Raw genomic sequence first — 26,225 nt, 5'->3', positions numbered from 1 at the left:
AACATCACACTGGTGAATTTTAAATGTGAGGCACAAACCTGACAAAAGAGAATAACAGGGCTTCCCTGGTGGCGCAGTGGTTGAGAGTCCGCCTGCCGATGCAGGGGACACGGGTTCGTGCCCCGGTCCGGGAAGATCCCACATGCCGCGGAGCGGCTAGGCCCGTGAGCCATGGCCGCTGAGCCTGCGCGTCCGGAGCCTGTGCTCCGCAACGGGAGAGGCCGCAACAGTGAGAGGCCCGCGTACCGCAAAAAAAAAAAAGAGAGAGAGAGAATAACAGGAAAAATACATAGGTTATATCTCAACAAAATGACACACCATTTTTTTTCAGAGGAGACAGAAATACTTTAAAATCATTTGTTAATTTAGATATTAGCTTAGAAATGTTTCTTAAGAGAAAAAGAAAGGATACAAGTACTTTTAAAATGAAAAGAGAAAGATTTGTGTACTATTCTCTTACTATTACATAAAGTATCACATCACGTTATTTTATATATTATATTGAGGATGAGCCTACTTTAAAACATAGGCTTGGGGGTTCCCTGGTGGTCCAGTAGTTAAGCCACTGAGCTTCCAATGCAGGGGTCACTGGTTCAATCCCTGGTCAGGGAACTAAGATCCCACATGCCTTGAGGCGCGGCCAAAAAATAAAATTAAATAAAACATAGGCTTGTTTACCATATCTAATACTTGGATACAATAAATATGATTTGAGTGTTTAACCAACATTAAGGACACGCTGACCCTTAGACCACCAAGAAAGAGATGTAGAAAGCAAGCAGAAATCCACCTAAAATGTAAAACTTTCTTCTATTAGTTTAGTCTATTTGTTGACAGCCAGAGTTTCCAAGTGTTAAACCTGTCAACTGGTAGAGTTCTTAGCTCTGAGGAGAATGGAAGCCTAAGCGGTTTTCTTAATCTACCATCAGCCATCATCTACCACTAAGGGCTACACACATTGATGGGGCACTTAGGACCTAAATCCTTTTAACAAACACCAGTTAAAATTCAACTGGCTGGGGCTTCCCTGGTGGCGCAGTGGTTGAGAGTCCACCTGCCGATGCAGGGGACACGGGTTCGTGCCCGGGTCCGGGAAGATCCCACATGCCGCGGAGCGGCTGGGCCCGTGAGCCGTGGCCGCTGAGCCTGCGCGTCCAGAGCCTGTGCTCCGCAACGGGAGAGGCCACAACAGTGAGAGGCCCGCGTACCGCAAAATCAAAAAAATTCAACTGGCTGGCCATATTAATGAAGCTCAAAGAAAACTCAGAACAAAACAAAAAATTCCATCAAGTTCCTTTCACATAGGGAAATTTTCCCCACACTTCAAATTACTAATATGGGACATTTTTAAGAGAACTCAAAACTATCAGAAGGAATATATATGACAAGTGTAGATGGAACCTCATGGCCAAAGGTACAGAGATAGGAAAGCATGGGTTATTACTGAGCAGTTCTTTTTGGTTGGAAAATACAAGTAATAAAGAGAATAAAGGTAGAAAGGTAGATTGGGACCACATTGTGCAAGGACTTACCTAAAAGATATTTGGTTATAAAACACTGGTATAAATGTTGGAAGAATTTCAGTGAGGCCTAAAGATCAAAATCATTTATTTGTAAGCCTGAATTCAATTATACAAGGAAAAAAGTGTAGTTTTGTTACTAGAAGAAAGAGGAATCAGAAGGTTAGCATGCTGCTGCAGGTAAGTTCACTTTTAATAGTGGCAAAGATATACCGCACTTCGGTTTCCCCAGGGATACGAATAACACCTATCTTTACCTTAATTATAACCTTCCTGTAGAAGGCAGTCTGAATTAGCACCTTGATACCAAGGCGATCTGATGTTCAGGCATTATATCAACTTTTTTTAATCTGTCATTTATTGAGTGCTTACTGTGTCACATATTCTGCTATGTACTCCATATGGATTATATTAATAACACCCCAAGAAACTACTTTATAAAACCAAAATTGGTCGGCTGGCAAAGAACTTATTGTTTCCAACTTACAGAAAAGGAAAATGAAGAGTACATCAAGTTTCCACAAAAAGTAAGAGTTAATGCTACACAAAATTGAGATGATAAGAATTATATAAAGATATTTATAATATATATAGCATGTATATAAATATATTTGATTTAAACGGTAAAAAATACTGCCGAGACTGAGATATAGAAAACAATAATGAGCAACAGCACTGGGTACAGTATATATCCTCCAGAGAGTATAAATTCACTATAATAATATCCAAGACAGAGACATAACCATTTCTTGCAACCTTCCCTAAAAACAGAAAGAACAGAATAGCAGCTGTGAAATCACCCAGACTACTAAAAAAAGCTCGGCATCTCTTTAAAAAAAAAACTAACTCCTAATCAGCAATACATGCCAAAAAACGACAAGTCTCCACAGACTAGGCATTTATGGTTGGGTACAGTTTGAGAAACAACAGGATGACAGTCGCTATCATGTGGCCAGAAACCTATCCGTCAGCAATTTGTTTCACGTGAGATCACTTTCTCTCTCAAGAGAATGCCCGTTTCTGGGAAGAAAAAACCTCTTTTGGCAAACCCCCACCAGGACTAACAGCCTGGGGATGCATCTCGGAGGGCGAGTCTAGATCCAGCCTCTCCACAGGTAAAGGCAGCCCAGCAAGCAGGAGGAAATACGTCCAAGCCGACAGATGCGCGAACTGAAAAAGGAGGTCACGACGCTGAGAGAATCGATTTAACCCTTTGGTCCCTGGGACCCGGGAAGACTCAGCGGGAGAGCATAGAGCCCTCGGGTTTGGGGAATTTTTCTTAATGATGTGGGTGTCTATGGCGGGAAGGCCTTAAAGTCCTTGCAGGGCTCCCTCCACCCCTCACATTGTGCCTGACTTCTCCAGACCGCCCAGCTACCTCTTCACCGAGAAACCTCTCTGCGGCTGCACCCCACACCTTCGCCGCCCGAAACCTGCAACTCGCCCCCATCTGGTTTCCTTCCAGGGCTCCTGCCCACTGTACAATGACTGACAGACCAGACGGTACCGATTTCCCCTCGTCAAAAATGCACCCTGAGCCTAACTTTTAAACGCTCCCCCAGCGCCACCCCCGCCTCTTTCCCCTCAGGCCGGCCGCGTCCCCGGCTCCAGCCCCTCGGCCACCGGCGTGCCGAGGGCGTGCGGAGGCCGTGGAGCGCGCGCCCCCGGCCCGGGCCTGCGGGGGGCTGGAGACAAAGAGGCTTCGGCGCCGCCACGGCCTCCAGGACCGTCCCCTCGGGGACAGCTCCGAGCCCCCCACCCCAGCTCCGCTCGCGCGCCGCCGCCACCTAGCCTCACCGCTGGCTCCGGGGCCCGGGCTCCCGTGCCCGCCTCTGCAGCCGCCAGACGAACAATGGCAGAAGGAGGCGCCGGCGTCCGAGGCTCGGCCCTCTGCGGCTCGCTGGCCCGCGGGCTGCTGGCGGGCGGACTGACTGACTGACTGACTAACCCACCGGCGGAGGGAGGGAGCGAGCGAGTGAGGGAGCGAGCAGGCGGCCCCGGCGCGCGCCCTCCCGCCTTCACTCAGCAAAGCGAGGCCCGCCCGGCCCTTAGCCAGCCCGCCCCGCGCGCCCTCCCCCTCTATTCGCCACAACATTGTAGTAAATTTCTATTGGGTGGCGCCGCAGGGAAGTAGTGGGCCGGGCCCGCGGCCCGCCAGCCCATTGGCTGAGGCCAAGTTCTGGCTCCTCTCATTTCCCCCCCTCCCCTAGGCCGGTAAGTAGCAGGGAGGGGAAGGAAAAAGAGGGGAAAAGGCTAGGGGGCTGGCCGCGTGTGCGCAGGCGCAGGTCGAACCCGCTCTAGAGTCCGTGCTTTCCCGACCCCTGAGGTACCCACGTGGGGAACGTAGCCAGTGCCCTGGACGAAGGTGACGCCCTTTCCCACCCCACCCACCCCAAGGAGGGCCAGGTAAGGGTCTGAGATTTGGAAGTTGCTCCCAAGCTACCCACGCTGACTGTCCCCCAAATGGACCTAGTGACCTTGGGTAAGTCATTCAGCTTCTCTGGGCCTCAGTTTCCCCATCTACTAACTTGACGTCTCTAGGCGCCATTCCAACACTGACATTCGATGAGACTTCACCTCTCCGGGCAGCTGTGTAAGGCCTGAAATGGATGCTGAGTGTTGTGGCCACGCCAAGATTTCAGCTGTCTTCTGCATTTACGGGTCTCCTAATTCTGCCCTGGCTGCCTCAAAATCATGAAAACTTAGCTTCGGAAGTCTGGTCTCCAGCTGAACTTAGGGTTGCTCTGACAATTGCCTGATGTGCTGTTATTTCCTTTCATTAGTTTCAGAGGCCCCTTGGACCTTCACACTCCCTGCCAGGCTGGTGTCTGAACAGGCGAGCAGAAAGAAGGCTCTGTTTTAAGCATGGTCCCTATAAGGTAAGATAATTCTGGTATTCCCATTTTCCAGATGAAGAAACCCAAGCAGAGAGGCTTAGACCTGCCACGATAAGAAGCCAGGCAATCTGACATCGGAGCCTGTATATGACAGCTAGACCATCTCCTCGTATCTAATCACAGCCCCCTCACAACTCAGCTCAGCCTCTAGAAACAGACTACCTGAGTTCAATTCTGTCTCCCTAATTGTTTGCCCTACTCTGTGCTTGTTTCCGACCCATAAAAGGGGATAATAACAATTCCTACCTCATAAGAGTTATTGTAAAAATTAAATGAGTTAAAATAGGTAAAGGGCTGGGACTTCCCTGGTGGCGCAGTGGTTAAGAATCTGCCTGGGGCTTCCCTGGTGGCACAGTGGTTGAGAGTCCGCCTGCTGATGCAGGGGACACGGGTTCGTGCCCCGGTCCGGGAAGATCCCACATGCCACGGAGCGGCTGGGCCCGTGAGCCATGGCCACTGAACCTGCGCGTCCAGAGCCTGTGCTCCGCAACGGGAGAGGCCACAACAGTGAGAGGCCCGCATACCGCAAAAAAAAGAATCTGCCTGGCAATGCAGGGGACACGGGTTCGAGCCCTGGTCCAGGAAGATTCCCACATGCCGTGGAGCAACTAAGCCCGTGTGCCACAACTACTGAGCCTGCTCTCTAGAGCCCATGAGCCACAACTACTGAGCCCATGAGCCACAACTACTGAGCCCATGAGCCACAACTACTGAAGCCTGCATACCTAGAGCCCGTGCTCCGCAACAAGAGAAGCCACCGCAATGAGAAACCCGCACACCACAATGAAGAGCAGCCCCCGCGCGCCACAACTAGAGAAAAGCCCACGGCAGCAACGAAGACCCAATGCAGCCAAAAATTAATTAATTAATTAAAAATATATATATATGTAAAGGGCTTAGAACAGTGCCTAGCTCACAGTAAGATCTACCTAAGTGTTAATTACTACTGCTATCTGGAGACTAAAATATGGACTGAGAGGTGTGGGGCTCGCTGACATCATAATATATTTGGTAAGCACTCAATTGCCTGCACCGAGCTGAGCACATTACATGGTTATCTGTTTGAAACATCATAAGAGACCCTTGAGGACCGCCTGACTACCCTATCTAAGACAGCCTCCACTTACACACCCTTGCCCTGCTTTAATTTTGTTTCATGGCACTTCTACCTGACTTTCTACTACATATTTACTTATTTGTCCCTCTCAATAAATTGCTGCAGTTTAGACTCACTAGACTGCAAGCTCCAGGAGGGCAGGGACTTTGTCCTCTTGCTCATCTCCCAAAACAGTGCACACTCAATAAGTATTTGCTGAACGAGTGAATGAGTTATCCCCATGTTATATATAAGGAAGCTGAGGCTTAGTTAGGTCAGGTGACTTGGCCCAGGTCATTCTGTGTACTAGGGGTGAAGCATCTGTTCTTGAATATTCTGGTCCCCTGCCTCAGGTCCTCAGGTTCGGGAGCTCTAGCTCTACCACCTCTGTGCCTCAGAGGCTTCCTTCACCTATCAGACCTGGAAATCTGGTGCCATGAAGGATAAATCCTGAAGATCAATCACAAGACAGCTCCCCACTACCATCTCTGTGTTATCCAGCAAATACAGGTTCATGAAAACCAAGATTCTCTATGCCATGAAGTGCTAGGCAGTGACACACTGTACTTAAAGAGGCTTCATTGGAGTGTGTTGTATTTAATAATCATCACCCTGAAAAAAAAAGTGGGGATCTTAGGCTAGCAGAAAACAGCCAGACATAAGGCAGATGTAAACCACTCAAATGCAGAGTGCCGTGCAACACCGCACCAGAACTGTTGACACAGGCTTTAGAATCTTAAAGGTTTCAAATCCAGTCCTGGCTTTTCATTCTTAGCCTGGAGATGAAAGGGCTTTGTAAACTGTAAAGTACTCTCCACACATGAGGGACTTTTGTTATTAGTTAGGCACACACCATCACCTGTTAGGCTAAGTGCCAGATGCTTGAGTGTAGCAGGGCCCAACACATAGTAGGGGGTGAGAGGAAAAGTAATGCCCAACCCAAAGGCAGAGAAACTACCCTTACTCCTGTGCCCATCTGCCCTCTCAGAAGAGGCCTCTACAAACCAGACATCCGGTCCCAGCTCACCCTGCAGAGACTGCCATTGAGTACAGGGTAAAGGTCCCAAGCACCTTCTCTGAAGCTAATTTCCTAGGAAGAAACTCAGCTCCCTCCCTGCCTGCTGCTCCATGCTCACATCAGGGTGAGGGCTGTGCCATGCATGCTCCAAGCCCCAGGATGGGGTCTCTAGGGGCCATCTCTATCCCGCCTGCCAGCTGAGCCCACCTCTGCCTCCCCCACCACCCCTCCTTTTCCTTCCTAGGGAATACAGGCCCTGCAAGCTGCCTCTCAGACCCTGGAGCGGTCAAGGGCACTAAGGGAAAAAAAGAAAAAAGACAACATGAAAGGGTCCTAATCCTTCCCCATTGCAAACTGAGCTCCAGCAAAAAGCAAACACCAGCTGCACAGAAGAGGGTGAAATTAGATGGTGAAATTAGGTGGTGACCAGGGGGGAAGGCCAGGGAGAGTAGATGGGGCCTCCAATGACCTGGAAAAGATGAGATTGGAAGAAAGCGGGGGTGGGGTGGGGGAACAGTTGGAGTCTGAACCATTCCCAAATCTGGGACGTGGGCAGATTAGGGACACAGCTGGCCTGAAGCCCCAGTGGTAGGACTCATGGAAAACATTTGTCGGTTGTGGGGAGTGGCAAGAGATGAAGAGGGCTTTGAAAACCTGGGCCCAACAGCAGTGTTCTGAACAGTCACTACTGAATAAAAACCAATCCTGGTACCAAAAGTACATGAAGAGTAGAGCTTTCCAGGCTTCCCTGGTGGTGCAGTGGTTGAGAGTCCACCTGCCGATGCAGGGGACACGGGTTCATGCCCTGGTCCGGGAGGATCCCACATGCTGCAGAGCAGCTAGGTTCGTGAGCCATGGCCGCTGGGCCTGCGCGTCCAGAGCCTGTGCTCCGCAACGGGAGAGGCCACAACAGTGAGAGGCCCGCGTACGGCAAAAAAAAAGGGGTAGAGCTTTCTGTCCGGCCCATGGTAATAAAATTGCAGTCATTTTAGACCTTTTAAACACAAATGATAAATCAAACAAGCTATAACAAGGTGGAAAAATTGCTGTTATACAGTGGTATACCTTTCTAGGGGATTATTTTCAGTAGTAGTGCTTGCATTATTCACAGAAAATATAGTTAAGAAAAAAAATTTTAATCAGCATAAAGCCATCAATCAGAAATAACTACCATCAACATTTTGGTGGGAGATTTCCCTTCTAGTACCTCTCCTAACAGATATACTTTTTTTTTTCTTTTTTTTTTTTGCGGTATGCGGGCCTCTCGCTGTTGTGGCCTATCCCATTGTGGAGCACAGGCTCCAGACGCGCAGGCTCAGCGGCCATGGCTCACGGGCCCAGCCGCTCAACGGCATGTGGGATCTTCCCGGACCAGGGCACAAACCCATGTCCCCTGCATCGGCAGGCGGACTCTCAACCACTGCGCCACCAGGGAAGCCCCCAGATGTACATTTTTGTTTATATATATTAAGTCATATGAAATTGCTGATTTTATAGGTTAAAATGGTCAAGTATCAGCAATTGCATATGGTTCAGCCTAATGCTTTTTTAAATTTTAGATCATATTGTTTCAGAACCAACTTTTTTCTCCTAACAATATATTATGACACCCACAGTGCCCTCAAGTGGATGTACCATAATTTAATTAAACCTAAATGTTATTAGACATTTAGGTTATTTCCCATTTTTCTCTCTTTTTATTTCTTTTTTCTTTTTCTTTCCCTTTTTTCCCCCATTTTTCTCTCTTATATACTTGACAAATATCTTTTTATCTAAATCATACCCATGATTATTTTTTAGAACACACTGACTGCAGCATATATTTTTTAATTATAACCTACACAGCTGCCTGTGCTGGTCATTTTTTGAGATAAAAGCAAAAGAAATCAGCAAATGCAATGAAAGACAATACCATGAATGAATACTCTTTCACATTTGAAAACACAAGAGCATGTTTTGACGTCTTTGATAGAATGCACTTTGCTTACAAAAATTGCATTAAGCTCTGTTTTAAAGAGTTCCCTGTGCACAGTAAAAGCAAAAACAGCTAAGTATGATTAAAATCCATATATTGGCATTGGCAAGTTACATCCTTTCTGCTGTGAAGACACTCCAAGAAACAAGGGACAGAAGGGAAGGAAGTCAAAATTGTAAAATAGGACCCAGTGGACCGTTTAGTAAGGTATTCCTTTAGGCCTCTAGATTCACAAAATGTTAGAACTGGATAGGCCCTTAGAGATCATCAAGCCCAAGCTGATTTTAAACATATTGGGAAATGGGCCCAGAAACTGGAAGAGACTTGCCTGAGGTCACATAGCACAGGGGCGGCAGAGCCCAAACTTGAACCCAAGTTTTCTGACCCCTACTCCAGATTCTGTTCACTGCCTTCTTCTAAGTGCAGCTACATTTCTCGTCCAAAGCTGGAGGCCAAGCTAAATTGTACAGCCACATAACCTAGGACTGTCTGAGCCGGAAGGGACCTTAGAGATAATTTATTATTAAAAATAATGACCAGGCTTCCCTGGTGGCGCAGTGGTTGAGAGTCCGCCTGCCGATGCAGTGGACGCGGGTTCGTGTCCCGGTCCACGTGGATCCCGCATGCCGCGGAGCGGCTGGGCCCATGAGCCATCGCCGCTGGGCCTACGCATCCAGAGCCTGTGCTCCACAACGGGAGAGGCCACAACGGTGAGAGGCCCACGTACCACAAAAAAATTAAAAATTTAAAAAAAATAATGACCACTACATTTATTAGATATTTACTATGTGCCAGTCACGTACTTTATATGCATTAATGCACTTAGCTGCATAGCAACCCTGCAAAGTGTTATTAGCCTCAATTGCAGTTGAAGAAACTACAGTCTAGAGACATTAGGTGATTTGCCCAATGTCACACAGTTTAAACGAAGTCCATCTGCTACCACTGTCCTCTGCTCCACACTGCTTTCATATCACTCTCAGGAAAGCACTTTGGAAATGAGATGAAGGAGCAACATCAACATCTGTCCCAAGACCCCAGGGAAAGGCTGTTGTGGCTGCTTCTGATTGGAGCCCTGGGCCATTCAAGGAGGGACCCAAGAATCTGACCTCCCATGACCCTCCCCAACCCCCTTCTCTCACCCGCTGGGGTATGCCTAATGTCCCTGATCCAGCCAAGCCTCCAGCTCACTCAAGCTTAACCCACTAATTCTCTATCCCCCAGGCAGGCAACCCTCTAGGCCCAGAGGGTTTCCCAAGAAACATGGGAACAGGCTCAGTGCCACCAGCTAGCTGAGCCCCTTCTAAACCTGCTAAAGTCAGCCTGGCCCAGCCCTCCCCTGGGAGAGGGCAGAGGAGGAGCTATGGGGAAGCAGGAGGAGACTGGGCACCCAGAAATGGCCAGGTTTGACTTGCCCTAAGATCCTCCAAAGCTGCTGTGGCAGGACAGTTCCTGAGCTGTCTAGCATTTAGCTAGTCTCCATTTCTAAGCCTTCCAGTGACTGGGAGTTTTTCCACGGGGAAAAAAGAGAGAAATGACTACAAATAAGTCCAGCCTCAGCTCTGCAATAAGTTCACTGTGTGACTGTGGGCAAGTCACTTACCCTCTCTCTTAGCTCGGTCTGCCTTAACAAAATGCCATAGACTGGGTGGCTTAAGCAACAGAAACTTATATTCTCACAGTTCTGGAGGCTGGAAGTCCAAGATCAGGGTGACACCCTGGTCAGATTCTGGTAAGAGCTCTCTTCCTGGCTTGCAGACAGCCACCTCTTCTCATGTCCTCACATGGCAAAGAGAGGGGGAGCTCGCTGGTATCCCTTCTCATAAGGACATTAATCCCATCATGAGGGCCCCTCCCTCGTGACCTCATCTAATCCTGATCACCTCCCAAAGGCCCCATCTCCAAATACCATCACATTGGGATTAAGGCTTCAATGTGAATTTTGGGCAGGACGCAAATTTTCATCCATTACACCCTCTCTGGGCTCCCATTTCCACACCAATCAAATAGAGGTACCCACCCAGGATATCACCCAGGGTAGCAAGAAGGATCAATTATGTGGGAGGTGCAAAGGGTTCTTCAGATTACAAGCCCACACCTGTGCTAAGTATGATTTTTATTGTTTATTTTTATTCTGCTATCAACCAAGCAGAAAAAGATCCTCAATCCCAAGGCAAAAGACTCCCTGGAACTGAGGACATGCTGGTCCCCCCTTTCTTCATCCAGCAGACATTACTGAGCACCTCCTGTGCGTAGGCACTGGGTATCACAGGATGAAAGAGATGAGGCCAGTAGCACCAAGAACAAACACCCTCATCATCGTCCCATATTTGGGTGATGGCAAGAAGAGATAAAAGGATTGGGGGCTTTAAGGTAAGCAGACCGAGGTTCAAATCAAAGCTCCACCGCTGAGATGCTATGTGAGTTCAGGCGAGTCACTACTCCTCTCTTCCTTATCTATAAAATGGGGATGACATCTGCAAGCCATTGTACCAAGTACTCTTTATGCAACACGTCACTGAACCTTTACAACAGCCCCTTGAACACGGTATGACTCTAATTCCCATCGTACAGATGAGGAAACAGAATCTCAGAGAAGTGAAAAAGTTACCCAAGATCACCCAGCTAGTAAGAGTCAGAGTTAGGATTCAAACCCACATCTGCCTGGCTTTATTGCTAGTACCGTCTTACAGTTTACAGATGGCCTGCATTCCTGTAATGGTCATTATAATAATACCAGCGTGAAGAGCACTCTCTATGTGCCTAGATCCTTTACCTGCGTTCCCTTATTTAGTTGTCACAACAACCCTATGGAGTGGGTACTATTTTAACCTCCTTCTTTAGCTTTGGGAACTGAAGTCAGAGAGGTGAAGCAATTTGCCCAATGTCACACAGCTAAGAAGGGGTATAGTGGGGAAACCAAGTGTGTCTGACTCCAGAGCCCTATCCTTGCCCACTACACTAACCTGCCTCTCTTCCCTGGTGAAGCCAAGCAGGTGTCTATCTCTTTATCTCTGTTTGACAAATGAGAAAGCTGAGGCCCAGCAAAAGGTACTGATGTGCCTATGGGGACCCAACAACTCAGCAGCTAAGCAGGGACTTGAACCCAGGCTCCTGAGTCTTAAACATAGGGTTATTTCCTCCACCCATAATACCTGAATCCTGGGCACCAGAAAATGGCCCTGTGAGCTGGACCTTTGGGAACTATACCTCCCCCAGAGGCATGGGGACCCCCCTCTAAACCAGGCTAGGCATGGAGAGCCAAGCATGTGCAGGAGAAGAAAGTCTGCAGAATACTGCCTGGGGAAGACAGCGATTGAGCTGGCATGCAGGTGCCCCTAGCTTTGGGCACCTCTGTCTTGGTCTTCCTAAGCCATGGACCCATAGCTGGGAAGGGGGTAGTTATAGAGGAAGCCACTCCAGGCCTGGGCCCCTGCTGGCTAGCACAGCTCTTTGCTGTGATTTCTGCTGAAAAACAAAAAGCTCAATCCTCTGGGCCTAAGTGCTAATTACCAATAATGACATAATAACCATGTGGGCCCAACAGCCAAAGAGTCCCAACTAGAAATTCTGCATAGCTCAGACTCAGGAACAAAAGATTTGGGCAGTCCAGCTGAAATGATGCCCTGGCAGAAAATGTCAGAAGCTAAAGGGCTTCAGGGTTGACCCAACCAAGGTATTATCTGGCAGATGGAGATGATGACCACTCATACAATTATTTATTGAGAATCTATTGTGTGTGTGTGTGTGTGTGTGTGTGTGTGTGTGTGTGTGCTCAGAATAGTGCTACACCCAGAGAGGAGAGGCTTCATTTATTCACTAATTCACTCCACAAATATTTACTGAGCACCTACTATGAACCACACACTCTTCTAGGTACAAGGGATATAACATTGAACAAGACAGACAAATATTACCATCGTCACTGAGCTTACATTCCAGTGGGGGGAGTCAAACAATGAGCAAATATTCTATAAAATATTGTATGTCAAAAAGTGATAAGTGCTGTGGAGAAAAATAAGCCAGGAGGGAGGATAGGGAGTGTTGGTGTTGTAGTGCCACAGTTAAATAGAGTAGTCAGGAAAGGCCTTACTGAGCAGGTGACATGTAAACAAAAAAAATTAAGGAGATGAGAGAACAAGTCATGAAAGGATCTGGGGGTAGAGTGTTCCAGGTCGAAGGACCAGCAAGTGCAAAGGCCCTGGGGTGGAAGTGTGGTTGGTGGATTCAAGGACTTGCTGCCTGAGATCATACCTCTAGTCATTAACAGAGCTGGGAGAGAAAAGGCATCAGACAGACTGATCACCCACTGTGTACCTAAACTCTCTTGCATCTTAGGACAATTCTGGAGGTAAGGATTATGCTCACTTTTCTCACCACTTTACAGTTGAGGGAATGAGACCCACAGAAGAGAAGTAATGATCCCACATCACACATCTAGAATAGGCAGGTCTGCTTGCCTCCAGCTTTCTCCAGCCTCCCTGCTCCTCTTCTCTATGCCCTGTCTGTGCAAATCCTAAATACGTATGTGTTGACTGAATGAATGAACAGATGAATCCTGCACATTCTCAAGCCCTGCCTTCTCCGTGAACTGCTTCCCAACTGGCCTTGGCTGATTTCTTCTTGCCTCTGCTAATCTAAGAATAACAACAAAAATTCCAGTGTGCCAGCTACGGATGGAGTACTCTACCTGAATTATCTAAGTTAGCCCTTAAGTACCTATGAGAAGGTGCTAATATTTTTCCTGTTTTGTAACTGAGAAAACTAAAGCTCACTGAGGTAAAACAACTTGCTAGAGGTCCCACGGCTGGTCAGTGATGAAACTGCGACTCAAACTGAGCTCTGTTGGCCCTTCTTTTAATCCTGTAATGTTAGGAGAAACCTCTGACATCAATCCATCCCCTTCCTTTTAGAAAACAGAAAACAGAGGCTCAGAGAGGTCAGGAAGAGCTGGGTGAGGGCCGCAGCCCTCCAGCCCCCAGTCTGGTGGTCCTTCTACTCTTCCACATATGGGGCTGTGGACCAGGTTTGCCCTTCTAGGCCTATTTCACGGCCTCTGCAAAAGTCTTAGTGTCGTCTTAGCTGCCTGAGGGCAGTTCCAGGGAACTCAGAGTCCACCTCTGTCCCCTCAGCCCTCAACTGTCTCCACAGTAAAATCAGCTGAGGCCTGGGTAACCAAGACCCTTCTGACTCTGCTTTTCAAAGTACTGGCAGCGGCATTTGATCAGAGGAGGCTGCGGAAGGGAAACTCTGTCCTCATGTGGCTCCTGGAAGAGAGACCATGCAGGCTTGGTGCCAGGAGGGCAGAGATGGGCAAGGGGCAGAGGCCAAAATCAGGCCAAGGGTGAGGATAGAGTGTTCTAGCCAACTAGGAAGGGGGAGGTGGGGGAGAGGGGGCAAAAGATGCTGAGCCTCTGGCTTTAAAACCAGTTTATTGGGTGTCATCAGTTCAATAAGAAACTGTATCAAATACTCCAGGTTCCTAGACTGGGAAGAGGTAGGGCAGAAGAAGGTTCTCAGAGGCAGCAGTTGTAACAGCAGTCACAGTTGCTACCTACCACTGAGGCCTCAGAGTGCTGAACCCTGGCCTAAGTGCTTTATCTGCATTATGGCCAATCCTCACAGGAAAATCAGCCCCATTCTACAGCAGAGGAAACTGAGGCTCAGGGAGGTGAAATGATAGCCAGCGTCAAAACCATTCACAGGATAGTGCAAAAAGGGTCCGGAGACCTAGGTTCCTGCTGCATGACCTTCTGCCATCAGCCACCTGCTCTGATCTGAGGTTCCTGCATCTGTGCCAAAAGGGACTTGGTCACCAGCCTTTGCTATAAAATCCAAGAGGCTCAGGGATCCAGTTCTGCCCAGACTGTGGGGCCTCCCACAGATACGGGACATCACTCTGCTGCTGGCTTTGGCCTCTAGCCCAGGAGGGGCCTCTAGGGTGGGGAGCTGGGGAGAGCCCTGCCCTCAAGGCTGAGAGTCCTTGGGCCTGAGGCCAAGGGGGGGCCAGGGGTAGGAGGGAGCAAGCTCGGCAGTGGGCCAGGACCCCTCTGGAGATTGGGCTTGTTTCTTAATCCTTTCCTTCCTTTGTTGGCCAGCGCTCACTGTCAGGAGAAGCAGGGGAAGCAGTGGGTGGGACCAGAGAGACCGAGGAGTCCAAAGCATGATGATTTAGGTAGAGCTGCTTTTGATGGGTGCACGTTACATTCAGACACTGTACAAGGCCATTCATGGGGATTACCTCATTGAAGCCTCCACCCTTCCCTGTGAGGAAGGCTGCTGTCCCCATTTTACTGAGGTGGAAACTGAGGTTCAGAGAGGGCAAATGACCGAAGGCCACACAACGTATAAGTGGCAGAGCCAGCAGGGAACCCAGGTTGTTAACTCCTGAGAGAGGCAGCCACTGGGTGTGACTAGAGTGGGGGTAAGAAGGGACAAGGAGGGAAGGAGGGGGGATGGGAGAGGAGGAGGGTGGAAAGGGCCCTGGCAGTCTCTATGAGGGGATCAGGCAGTTATGAAGATGCAGGAAGGAGAGAGTAGCAAGCAATCATCTCCACAGTGACCATCTCCAAAGCCCTGCGTGATCTAGGTCTGCTTCCCTGTCCATCCTCACCTCCCATCACCACCTACCTCTCCCTTTTTGCTCCAGCCATACCAAACTATGTACTTAGGACCCAAGCACATTGTGTAGGTTCAAGCCTTCACACACGCTCTTGCCTATGCCTAGAAATCTGTTCCCTCCACTGCCCACCTAGAGAGCTGTTATCCATCCTTCAAGTCCCAGCTTAGCTATCTCTTCCCCTGAGGCCTAGAGTTAGGCACCTGCTGGGCTGGGCTCGCTCTGAAGTGCTTCATGCTTCCTGAAGGGTAAGAACCCCCTCTGAGTCATCTTTGTGCCCCCAGAACCTAGTACACAGTCCATGCTCAATAGATGTATGGTGTCTATACTTGTATTTTATCACTGAACCTTTGAGGAAGGCAAAACAGGTTTTCTTGTCCTCTCTCTCAAGGCGCGGACAACAGGGCAAGAGAGGGAGTGACGTCCAGGGGCCACACAGACATTCAGTGACACTGGCAGGGCTAGAACCCAAGGCTTGTCTGCACCTCACAGCCCCTGTCCAGCCTCCACCCCAAAGAGCTCTCTTCCCTGCTAGACCTACCAGGTTCACCACAAGGGACCCCCAAGGCAGAAGTAGGGGGCATGGGCCCTAGGGAAACTGAGGCAGAAGGTGGCAAGGAGCAGACAAGTGGCTTTTACCCCCTAACCCAGCTGTGTCCCTCAGCCAGAGACCCCAGCAGGCCCCATCACCCCCAGACCTAAGACCTCACTCTCACCCCTTCCCCCTCCTGCCTGCCCACTGCAGTTTAGCTCACCCTGCTGGCTCTGCCTCCTGGACAGAGCTCACAACCCCCCGCTGCTCCCCATTCTGCGGCTCAGTCCCAGGCCCCATGCCTCAGCATCACTCACCTGGAGGGTTGCCCCTGCCCCTTCCCTCCTGTCTGTCCTCCGCACAGGTGATCCTTCCGAAATACAAGCCTGGCCACGCCATTCCCCTGCTTCACACCCAATGGTCCCCCATGGCCTCTGGGCCAAGTCCCCTAACTCCCCTGAGCCTGTCTCTCCAGCCGCATCCCCCCAAGTGCAGGTCACGGCTCAGTACCTTGGCAAAGCAGTTTTTCCACTAGGAATGCCCTTTCTCCTGGCCTTTGCCTGAGGAGATGTTCACAGTTCACACCTTAGTGCTTCAATCAAAGGTGGAGTTGGTAGTTTCTGTGTCCTCCTCCCCAACCAGACTCTGAGCTCCCAGGCAAGGAGGCAGTTGGGGGCAGAGGTGACACAGATTCACCTCTGTGCCCCATGCCCAACACAGGGCCTGGCACAGAGTGGGTATGAATGAAAGCAGATGGCTAGGAAAGGGAGGTACATTCCTACTTCCAAGAGGCCTCCTCCCTCCCTATATGCAGGTGACTTTCAGAACCTGTTAGATTGGTTACTACCTGCCTGCCCCCAGCGGGTTCCTCCCAGGCCTGGTCTCCACTGTCTCAAGAGGGATATCTTTGTAATCCCAAAATAATACTCATAATTATAACTATAATAACAATAATTACTATCATTGAGTACTCACCATGTGCCTTATGTGCATTATCTAATCCTCATAAGAACTCTTAAGAGGTAGGTAGTTTCTTTTTCTATCCCCATTTTACAGATACGCAAACTAAGTCTCTACGAGGTTAAATGTCTTGCCCAAGGTCACACAACTAGTAAGAGATAGATGCAGGATTCAAAGCCAGGTCTGTCTGACTCTCAACAACTACACTGGCAGGCCTTCTCCTGCTTTCTGTTCTCTCCTTTCTTGAAAACTCTTGGAGCACCAGGCTGGGTGGGGGTACTGTGCATGTGTGTGTGTGTGTGTGTGCGCGCGCGCACGTGCGTGTGCGTGTGTGCGCCATGTGTGTGTGTGCGCGCACGTGCACATATGTGAGTGTGTGTGTGTGTGTGTGTGTGTGTGTGTGTGTGTGTGTGTATCTATATATTCAGCAAACAGCCCAGCAGCCCCCACCAGTACTGTGCTGGGCAATGGAGATGGACAGAGAAGACCCAGACCCAGCCTCTGCCTCCTTTGGGGAAGTAAGAGGGTTTCACACTAATAATTGCGGCCTTAGGGTGAGCAGATTTGGGTCTGAGCCCCAGCTCCACCCCTAAATAACTATGTGACTCTGGGTAACTCACTTGATTTACTCTGCACCAATTCCCTCATCCCTAAAGTTGAGGCCACAATGCCTACCTCATAGAGTCACTGGGAGGACTAGATGAGATAATGTGTCTAAAATAACGTATAACAACCAGCCCAGCATATGAAAAATATCCAATAAGTGGCAATAGTACATATGATGACTAGAGAGTCTCAGGATCCCTCGGCCAAGGTGGGATGCAATTCTCCAGGGCCCTCCCTGGAGCCTCCTCAGCCAGGGCCAAATAGTAATAGTGATGATGATTCCTACTCCACCCATTTGCTCACTGAATAATCCTTCAAGGGAAGTATGCTTTATTAACCCTATTTTACAGGTGAGGTAACTGAGGACCAGAGAAGGTGGTTTACTGAACCAAGTCACACAGCAAAAAATGGCAGAGCTGGGACCTCCACTCAGCTACTTCCACACTGGGCAGAAGCCAGCCCTTATCCCTGGGCCCTGGCCAGCCTGCTGGGGAGTCTGGGGTTCCTGACTCCTAGAGTCTAGTTCCACCCAGGTGGGAAGTTAAAAGTAGGAGAAAGGAGCCAAAAAGAGAAACACTTTACTTAGTCCTCTCCCAGAATAAGCCCAGGCCTGGGAGAAAACCAACAGCTACCAAGCAGGGCCCTGTGCCCCGCACTTCTCACTGGCTCCTTCCCACGCCCGAGTGGGGCAAGTGCTATGATATGCATGTCGCAGATGAGGTCTCCAAGACTCAGAGAGGTTAGTGACTTATCCAAGATCACACAGCTAGGAAAGTGGCAGTCCTAGGAGGCAGAGTCCCTCCCCATCCCTCCCTCCTTCAGCCCCAGACCTCCCCAGCCGACCCACCCTTCTGATGAAATCCAGAGGCTCTGCCACTCCTTCCCCAGGCCTAAGCGGAGGCCCTGAGTCTTGCTGCCTAGGCCCCTCTCTCTGCTGACTGATGCCTCCTTGGTACTTGATCCCACACTCAGTTCAGAGGACCCAGAGCTCACTTAACAGAGACCTGGCCCCCAAGGAATGCACAATCTTGGGAGCAAAGAGGGGACTCATGCTCACTGAGCCCCTATAAGGCTGGGCACTTCATATGCATTAGCCATTTAATCCAATACACAGCACAATGACGGGTGCACAGTGATGCTGAATTAATATTTTCTTTCATTCAGAAATATTCATTGCGTACCTACTATGAGCCACTCTATCCTTGGTGCTGGGATACAGCAGTGCACAGGTGAACAAACATCCCGGCCCTCGTGGGGCTTACGAGAATAAAAGAATAAACATACTTGTGTCAGGTAGGTGTTAATATTCCCACTTTACAGATGCAAAACGGAGACGCAAAGAGCCACCCATCAGTGGCTAAAACCAGATGCAAAAATCACTGCATCAGTGTGTCAGGAGTCTGGAAAGAAGTCAGCTGGTTGTGATAGGATCCTAACTTCAGAGTTAGGATCTTCCCTCAGCTCTTCCTCCCCCACCCCGGGCCTCCCTTTACACCTCCCAGTGGCCTCAGAGCCACAGGACGCGCATTAGAATAGAGCCCATGTGGCAGTTACTTAGCCAAACCAGTACTCACCCAGAAGCAGCCATGGGATCACGCAGCCATTGGGGGAGAAGCCGTGGAGTCATCGCCGCAGTGGCACATGGAAGCAAAGGACAGCAGTGAGATACAAGCACAGCCAACAAACAAGCCTTTGGGGCCCCTCTTTGGCCTGAGCCTGGGCCCGGGGGAAACCCTGCCCTTCCCTCTGCCTCCGGGGCTCTTTGGGGCAGATACTGTCTTAGTCAACAGTCTGATAATCTGATAATCTACCCTGAGCTCATCGGGTCTCCATGGGCCCAGCCCACTGGAGGTAGCAGGATCCCTGCGGACAAACATTAGCTGAGTACCTACTGTGTGCCAGGTGTTGGTCCCTGCCCTCATGGAACCTACAGTCAGTGAGGAAGCAATCTTATAAATAATAACTGAATTACAACTGTGATGAGTGCTTCAAGGAGGAGACTTGAGAACTTGGGGTCATACCCTGGCTCTACCATGTACTAGCTTGGTGACCTTGGGCCTATTTCTTGACTTCTCTGTGTCTCAGATTTTCATCTGTAAAATGCAGAAAGTATTAGTACCCACCTCCAGGGTTGTTGTGAAGATTAAGTAAGTTAATATATGTAAAACATTTTGAACAATGCTTGGCACACAGTAACACAGCAAACTTCATAAATGTTAGCTACTGTTATCACAGGGAGCTGTAAGCATGGGTTTCAGAGAGATCTGGTGTGGGTCAGGCCACCATCTACCTGAGAAGGCAGAGACTAAAGGAGACAATGAGAGGTGAAGCTCTGAGCCCAGTGCCTGGTGTATGGTAACAAATTACTCAATAAATAGTGGTGACATTCTTAGGGTTGTTCTCCAGTGCATCACCCCAGGGTGAAGCATCTCAGCAGCGTTGCTGTCAGAAATGCTCCCTCCCCACAAACACACACCCAGAAGTGCAACTTTGGACTGAAGAATAACCAGCACCCACATTCTCACCTGATTCCACAAATGCCGCATCTCCTTTGACCTTCACAATGACCCCGGAAGTGGACAAAGGCAAAATTATTACTATTCCCATTTTACAGATGAGGACAGTGAGGTGAAGGGACTCCTCTCTGTGTGTTCTTGGCTGCTCACTTCACATCTCCAAGACTAGTTAAGTGGTCAAGCCAGGATTCCAACTGGCATCTGCCTGGATGTTGTTCTCCAGGTCTTCCCATCCATTTTGCCCTTCAGTCTCTGTCATACTAGCTGTCCAGCCCCAGACAAGCCTTTGAACCTCTCCAATCTCAGTCCCTTCATCTAAAATAGTTGCTGTCAAACAGCCAGCCCAGGATCCAAGCTGTTCCTGACCCAGATTCTCCCTCCACAGGCTCAGCCACTTCTACCCAACCCCTCCTCTAACCCTTGACCCCATCACCAACCTCAGCCACTCACCCACAGGCCAAGGAATGTCTGTACTCAACTACTCTAAACCCATGCTTTACAGATGGAGAAACTGAGGTCCAAATTGGCCACATACCCAGGGTTGCCTTTCAGTGCCCAGCTCTTGCACTGAGCATAGGCAGGTGGGGCTGGCCCTCTGGAGAAACTCCCTGTGAGGCCCTGACCCCCAAGTTGCTCCTTCTGCTTCTTTCCCCCCTTACTGGAACCAGTGGGCACCCACAGAGCCTGTCCCCCACCTCCCCAGCCTGAACATCCCAGAGCTCTGAGCTCACCCAGCAGGGGTCAGGCAGGTTCTGCAGGTAAGGGCTAAGCAATGTGGGCACCTCAGTACCTATGGGTGGAGTCTCCCTCTTTTAGCCGAGTCTGGGCTTTGGAGGCAGACAGACCCGGCTTAGAATCCCAGCCCAGCCACTTCCTAGCTGTGTGACTTTGGTCAAGTCAATTCACTCCCTGAACTCCTGTGAAATAGGGATAATACCTATTCCCTCACGAGGATGTAAGAATTATGAGGAATCCGTAATGTTGCATATTAAAGGCTTGGCACAGAGCGCCATGCACTCTGTAAGTGCTCGAGCCGCTGCAGTTCCAACTGTGATTCGAGAACACAGGCCAAGAACAGGATTTAGGGGCCCATCACACTCAAACTTGCCCTTGCCCCATTCTCTCCCCCTCCCCTCACGTGGGGTGAGGGTAGTCCCAAACCAGGTCCCGGAGGCTGTAGTAACAGGCGCCGGAAGATCCTTAGAGACTCTAGGCTCATCTGGCCTTCTCATTTCCCAGAAAGAGAAACTGAGACCCAGGGAGAAAAGTGACTGCCCACAGACTATCAGGGAGTGGAATCCTGCCCCATTAATATAAATCTTAGGCCCCGGGGAAATTCTGAATGCCCCATCCCCCGGGGACTATCATAAAGGTCCACTCTGCAAATCCCCAACAAATCTCAGGCCACCATGACCTCTATGGTGAGTCTTTCATGGGTATCCTATTCAGCTCTTTGGCCAGCTGACCCATATATGTCACACAGTAGGTGCTCAGGAAAGGCTTAGGGAATAACCACATGAAATTACTCTTTGGTTCCACAGCTCTGCTCAGGCTCCCCCTCCAGAGGTCTCTTCTTGCATCTCCCTTCCTCACTTCCACCACAGCCCGCTTCTGTCTCAGGTCCTATCAGCTGTACCCAACTCCAGCCAGCAGAGCTCTGCGCCTCCAGAGGCCTGTACTGTATCAGCATCTTCCCAGCCAGGCTGGGAGGTTCCTGCCCAGCAGAGTCAGCCAGGCTCCCTGCCAGGGTCCACTCTGCAAAGGGGGTGCTGGCCTTGCCCTGCTAGGGTCCCCACCCCCACTGGCCTAGGGAGTGGGGCAGCCTGGGAGCTTCTATTGGCACCTGGGGCCTTCAGGAGGGAGGCCAGCCTGGTCTAGGCAGTTCAGGGATGGGCTGAGCAGGAAACACATGCGTGTCACCCACACACCCAGGCACTCCTCCTGCATCCCACATTGCTAGGAACTGGCAGGCTCTGCGTGTCTCTCCTATATACCCAGAGGAAACCTCAGGGCTTCCTCACTCTATTCCCTTCTTAAAACACCCCTGTTGGCCTGTTCCCAGAACAGTTACCATTCTGGTCACCGCACATGCTTTGCCTCATTTGATTCTGCTAATGCCTGTAAGATCTGGATTATTGACTAAGGAGGAACCTGGGGCTCAGAGAGGTGAAGTGATTCATGCAAGGTCACATAGCAAGGAAGTGGCAGGACCAGAATTCAAACCCAGTTCTGCTGCATGTAAAGCCTACAGGGTACCAGAAGTCCCCTCCTGTCCCTCCTCTCTGCTCCCTACAGCTTCTGGATGCCCTTCTTCCCAAAACTTCCACCCCCTCTGCAAAGTCTCTCCTCCCCCATTCCTAGTCAGAATTAACAATTACCACCTCATAGCTGCTATTAACACCTTGTTTACATGCACCCGACGACAGCAGCCAGTATGGGAGTTATTTCTGAGGTGTCTGTCTCTCTGACACTCAGGAGGGACCTGAAAGCAGGGAGTGAACCCAGTAAGTGCTCCTTAGACCTGAGAGTCTGTCACTTCTATCTCCACCCTCCCCGCCCCCCATGCAAAAGTCCTCTGGCCTCCTCCTGTTGATCGCCTGCCCACGCGAGTCCCCAGGCCTGTAACTGGGGTGAAGTTGGGAGCATGCAGTAACATCAGGGGCTCTGTGCCAGTGCTCTGGCCCCTCCCCGGCCCCACCCTCTTCCCTTCAGTAGCTGAGCAGCTAGCCTGACCTGACACCAGGCAGTTCTCACAGGGACTCCTAGCTTCCCTAAGCCCAAGCCCAGGTCAGGCTCTCCCCAAGCCTCCTCCTGGAGAAAATGACTCCAGAAGCAGAGAGGGGTCTGCCTTCAGCCCTAATCCGGGAACTTAAGGGTGTCACATTCAGCCACTCCCTCCCAGAAGAAGCTGTGGGCCTCGGAGTAACCTCCCCCAGTCCCACGGGGTAGTCCTCCCCTCCCGCCTTCTGGGGCAAGCTAGCGCTGAGGTCGATCTGGACAAGTCCCGGCCCTCAATTTGTTGGAGGGGAGAAGTCCTATCCTACCCCCAAAGAGGTGGGGTCTCTCTTTGGGGGTAGGATAGGAAAGTGTAGGCGAGGGCAGAAAACTCTCGGAGAAAGACAGAGGACAGGGACAGGGAGAGACTGGGCCACACAGAGGAGATAAGAGACACAGGGAACCGCGGGCAAGCAGGAACCAGAGCACGACAGAGAGACCCGGCCGACTGGAGACAGAGAGAAGTCTCGTAGACCAAGCCTAGAAGGGAGCGTGTGCGTCCAGGGCGGCGACCGGAGAGCCACCCTGGCGGGCAGAGCGTGCGCCCCAGCTCACGGGTCCCTCAGTTCGGAAACTCAAAGTCAGTTACGTAAGGGCCGGAGGGGCCCTGGGCCCGGGTGCCGCCTCCCGCGCTGCACGCCGCCCGCCCGCCCGCTCCGCCGGCGCTGCAGCTGGCCCGGCAGGAGCACTCGGGGCCCGACAGGGCGGGGTTGGGGGGGAGGGCTGGGCTGCAGCACTCCTTAGAGACACGCCCGCCGGCACCTAACCCGGGACCCCCGACCCAGACAAGCCCGGGACCGGCTGGGACCGCCAGCGCCAAGAGTCCATCTCCGGACGCGAGCTCTCGGACCCGCTTCCCGTCGCCCCTGCCCCTCCCCACACTCCGAACTTCGAGACGCCCAGGCCCCTCTGGACCCCCAGTTCGGAACTTGGAACCCGGGACCCCTAGAGCCCCCGATCCCGACCCCTAGCACCAGATCTCTCCCCACCCGCGGGATGGCCCGGGCCCTAGGGAGTGGGTCCATCCGTCTCTCACCCCGTCCCTCCCGGGGTCGGCCCCAGGCGGTCCGGGCTCACCTGGGCCGGATGGGGCGGAGACCTGGCTGGGCCGGGCCGGGCCGCGTTCTCGCCCTCCGCCACTCTCGCCCTTTAAGAGGTTCCTGCCACTTTGCCCCGCCGGGGGCCTCCACCTGCACTGACAGGGCAACTCCGGCTTGAGGCCCCGCCCCCGACCCGGGGCGCCTTCTGATTGGCGCAGGCAACTGCCAGTCAGCGGGGCGGCGTGGGGGAAAGAGCCAGGCACTGTGAGCGTTGCAACCGGGAAGGGGCGGGGGCTGCAGATGCGGCCTGACCGGACGCCTAGCTCTGGGCGGCAGGGTGCTGACCCTTTGGGTCTGGGGAGGATCGGGCAGAGAGCTGCTGGATTGGCTGGTGTGGTGTCTGACGTCATATGGCGAAAGTATGGTGCAATTTGCCACGTGGTGCTACCCTTAAGGCTGGAAGGGAGATAGGGAGTTGGTCCTAAGGGACCTAGGAAAGTGACCCTGGCGAGGACCCCTTGGTGGCCTGTCCCACCTGTGTGACCTCGAGCGAGTCACTTCTCTGAATCTGAATTTCCTCAACTATAAATCTTACAATGTTTTCCTGAGAATTAGCGATATATGTTAAGTGTCAAGGGCAGGTCTGTCACACAGTTGGTGGCGTTCAGTAAATGTGGGTTCTCCCTTCATCCCCATCTTGCCACTCTTCTCAGAGACTTTCCCCCTCCTGATTGTCCATCCCATCAGCGCTGGAAGGGGCTTACATAGTCACTGGTCCAAGTCCCCTCCCCTCTTTACCTCATTTCAGACCTGTTCTCACATACTTCCAATGACAGGAAGCTCACCACCTACGAGTCAGGCCGCCTTCATTTTAAAAACGTCCTGAGACTTCAAAAGCTCTGCCTAAAATTAAGGCCAGCTCTGCCCTTTAGGAGTCCTGCCCACAGAGAACAAACCTAATCCCTCTTCCCTGTTGAATCAAAGAATAATAAAATCATAGGATATTTCAGGTTGGAGAGCCATGGAGAGCTAATCACTTCTGGGGGCAAATGGAGCATACTGAAGCTCACTGAGGACTAGTGACTTCCTATGACTTCAGTGGTCTTCCTATTAGATGGACTCTGGAATCAGACTGCCTTAGTCTCAGAACCCAACACTGCTACTTACAAGCTGTGTTGTTAAATGAAATAATCCATGTAAAGTACAAAGAACAGTGCCAGTCTCAGGGTAAGCATCCAAAAAGTGTCAGCCTTTATTATGATTATTGATGTTAACGTTATATCAAAGTTATAAATTCATGGTTTGCTCCCCCAAATTCACTGAAGCCTCCTCTGAGCCAAGTCTTGTTTTAGTTTTCAGGGCCCTGGTCCCCGCCTTCAAGAGGCTCACAGTCTAGCAGAGAAGGGTCTGAGCCCCTAGATCTAGGGGATGCTTTCTGATAAAGGTGCACAGGCTCCAATGCACCACAGAATCTCTAGTTCCTTTAACCAGAAATCTGGACACTTGAGACCCTTTCAGTCCTTCGCCCAGGGGACCCCACAGGGAAAGCTGACACACACACAGGTTCCCAAGCCTACTGAGGCACCTTTCACTCGTCCACATTCTCACCTGCCCACCAGGTGATATTGCCCAGTGTTATGAGTTTGGGATTTGGAGGCAATCGAGTCTAGGCTCTTCATCTTACCAGCTTCGTACCTCTGGGCAAATCACTTTCCCTCCGGATTAATAAGAGCCCCAACTTCATATAGAACTGTTTCGAAAATTAAATGAGAGTATGTGAAAATACATAAGCAAATACCCGGTAATGGATCCAATGTTAGTTTTTAATTGCTCCCACATGTGTTCATTCACCTGGGAGAAAGCAGGCTGTGAATGCCTAGATTTAGCCTCGGCAAAAGGGGTTTCCTCCCCCTACACCCCCCTCTTCTCCGCTCCTCAATCGAAGGAGCCGGGCGAGGAGAATCCCGCAGCGGCCCGGACTAGGCTATTCTAAGTAGCTGCCGCAGGCCCCGCCCCCTCCCGGATTGGGGCTGGCACTTGGCTCCTCCTCTGCTAGGCAGGAGCTGCTTGGGGGTGACTCAGCAACGCCAGCGCCTGCCCTGGCCTGATAACTGTGTGGGCCTGGGAATGCGTGTGTGGTGGGGGAGGCCTCTGTGTTTCCGAGTTCGTGCGCGGGACGTCTACGTGGGAGTGTGCTTGTGATCTTGACCTTGTGTGTGTCTCTCATCTCTGTGTATTGGGGGCGGGGTGCATTTATGGGTGTGACAGTGTGCCCTTGTTGGTGAGTTTGCACAGAGGGTGTGACTCTGTGTTTGTCTCTCTCTGTGTCATATAAACTGGGCCCCCACCCCCACCCCGGCCCCACCTCCCACCAGGCCCTGGGGCCCTAGAGAAGTCTGCCCTGCCCAGGGCCCTCTCTGCCTAGACAGCCTGGGTTTCTTGCTGAGGTGACTTGTGCACTTGTGTGGGGGGTGGGATGGCTGGGTGCTGTCACTGCCTGGACTCCTGGCCCCCTGCCCCGCTGCCCCTGCCTGTGAAGTCTCCACCTCCCTCCCCTGACTCAGGGAGTAACTTGTTCCCTGAGATGATCCCTGTGGGGGAGGCCTCCAGAGGAGGCGATCACTATTATTTTATGTGCATTCTCTCATTTGATCCCATTGAATCCTTACAG

General features: G+C 51.1%; 1 protein-coding gene across 23 annotated transcripts in view; it reads right to left on the bottom strand.

The window, feature by feature from the left end:
• Positions 1–23,761, bottom strand: part of EPB41 (erythrocyte membrane protein band 4.1) — a 206,200-nt gene extending 182,439 nt beyond the window's left edge. For 4 of the 23 annotated variants that reach the window (XM_067725121.1, XM_067725122.1, XM_067725123.1 and 1 more), the window contains exon 1: positions 19,749–21,367. In XM_067725121.1, coding sequence (XP_067581222.1) covers positions 19,749–19,830 — 82 coding nt within the window. In that variant the 5' untranslated portion in view covers positions 19,831–21,367. Of the gene's footprint in view, positions 1–3,317; positions 3,489–19,748; positions 21,571–23,591 lie in introns of those variants that run through there. The other 19 variants (XM_067725112.1, XM_067725114.1, XM_067725137.1 and 16 more) reach the window with 18 other exon arrangements.
• Positions 23,762–26,225: the final 2,464 nt, after the last annotated feature.

This window comes from Pseudorca crassidens, chromosome 2 (genome assembly GCF_039906515.1).
Source record: "Pseudorca crassidens isolate mPseCra1 chromosome 2, mPseCra1.hap1, whole genome shotgun sequence".
Classification (NCBI taxonomy): Eukaryota; Metazoa; Chordata; class Mammalia; order Artiodactyla; family Delphinidae; genus Pseudorca; species Pseudorca crassidens.
The sequence above is the reverse complement of the archived record's forward strand: the minus strand, read 5'-3'. Positions and strand labels throughout refer to the sequence as shown.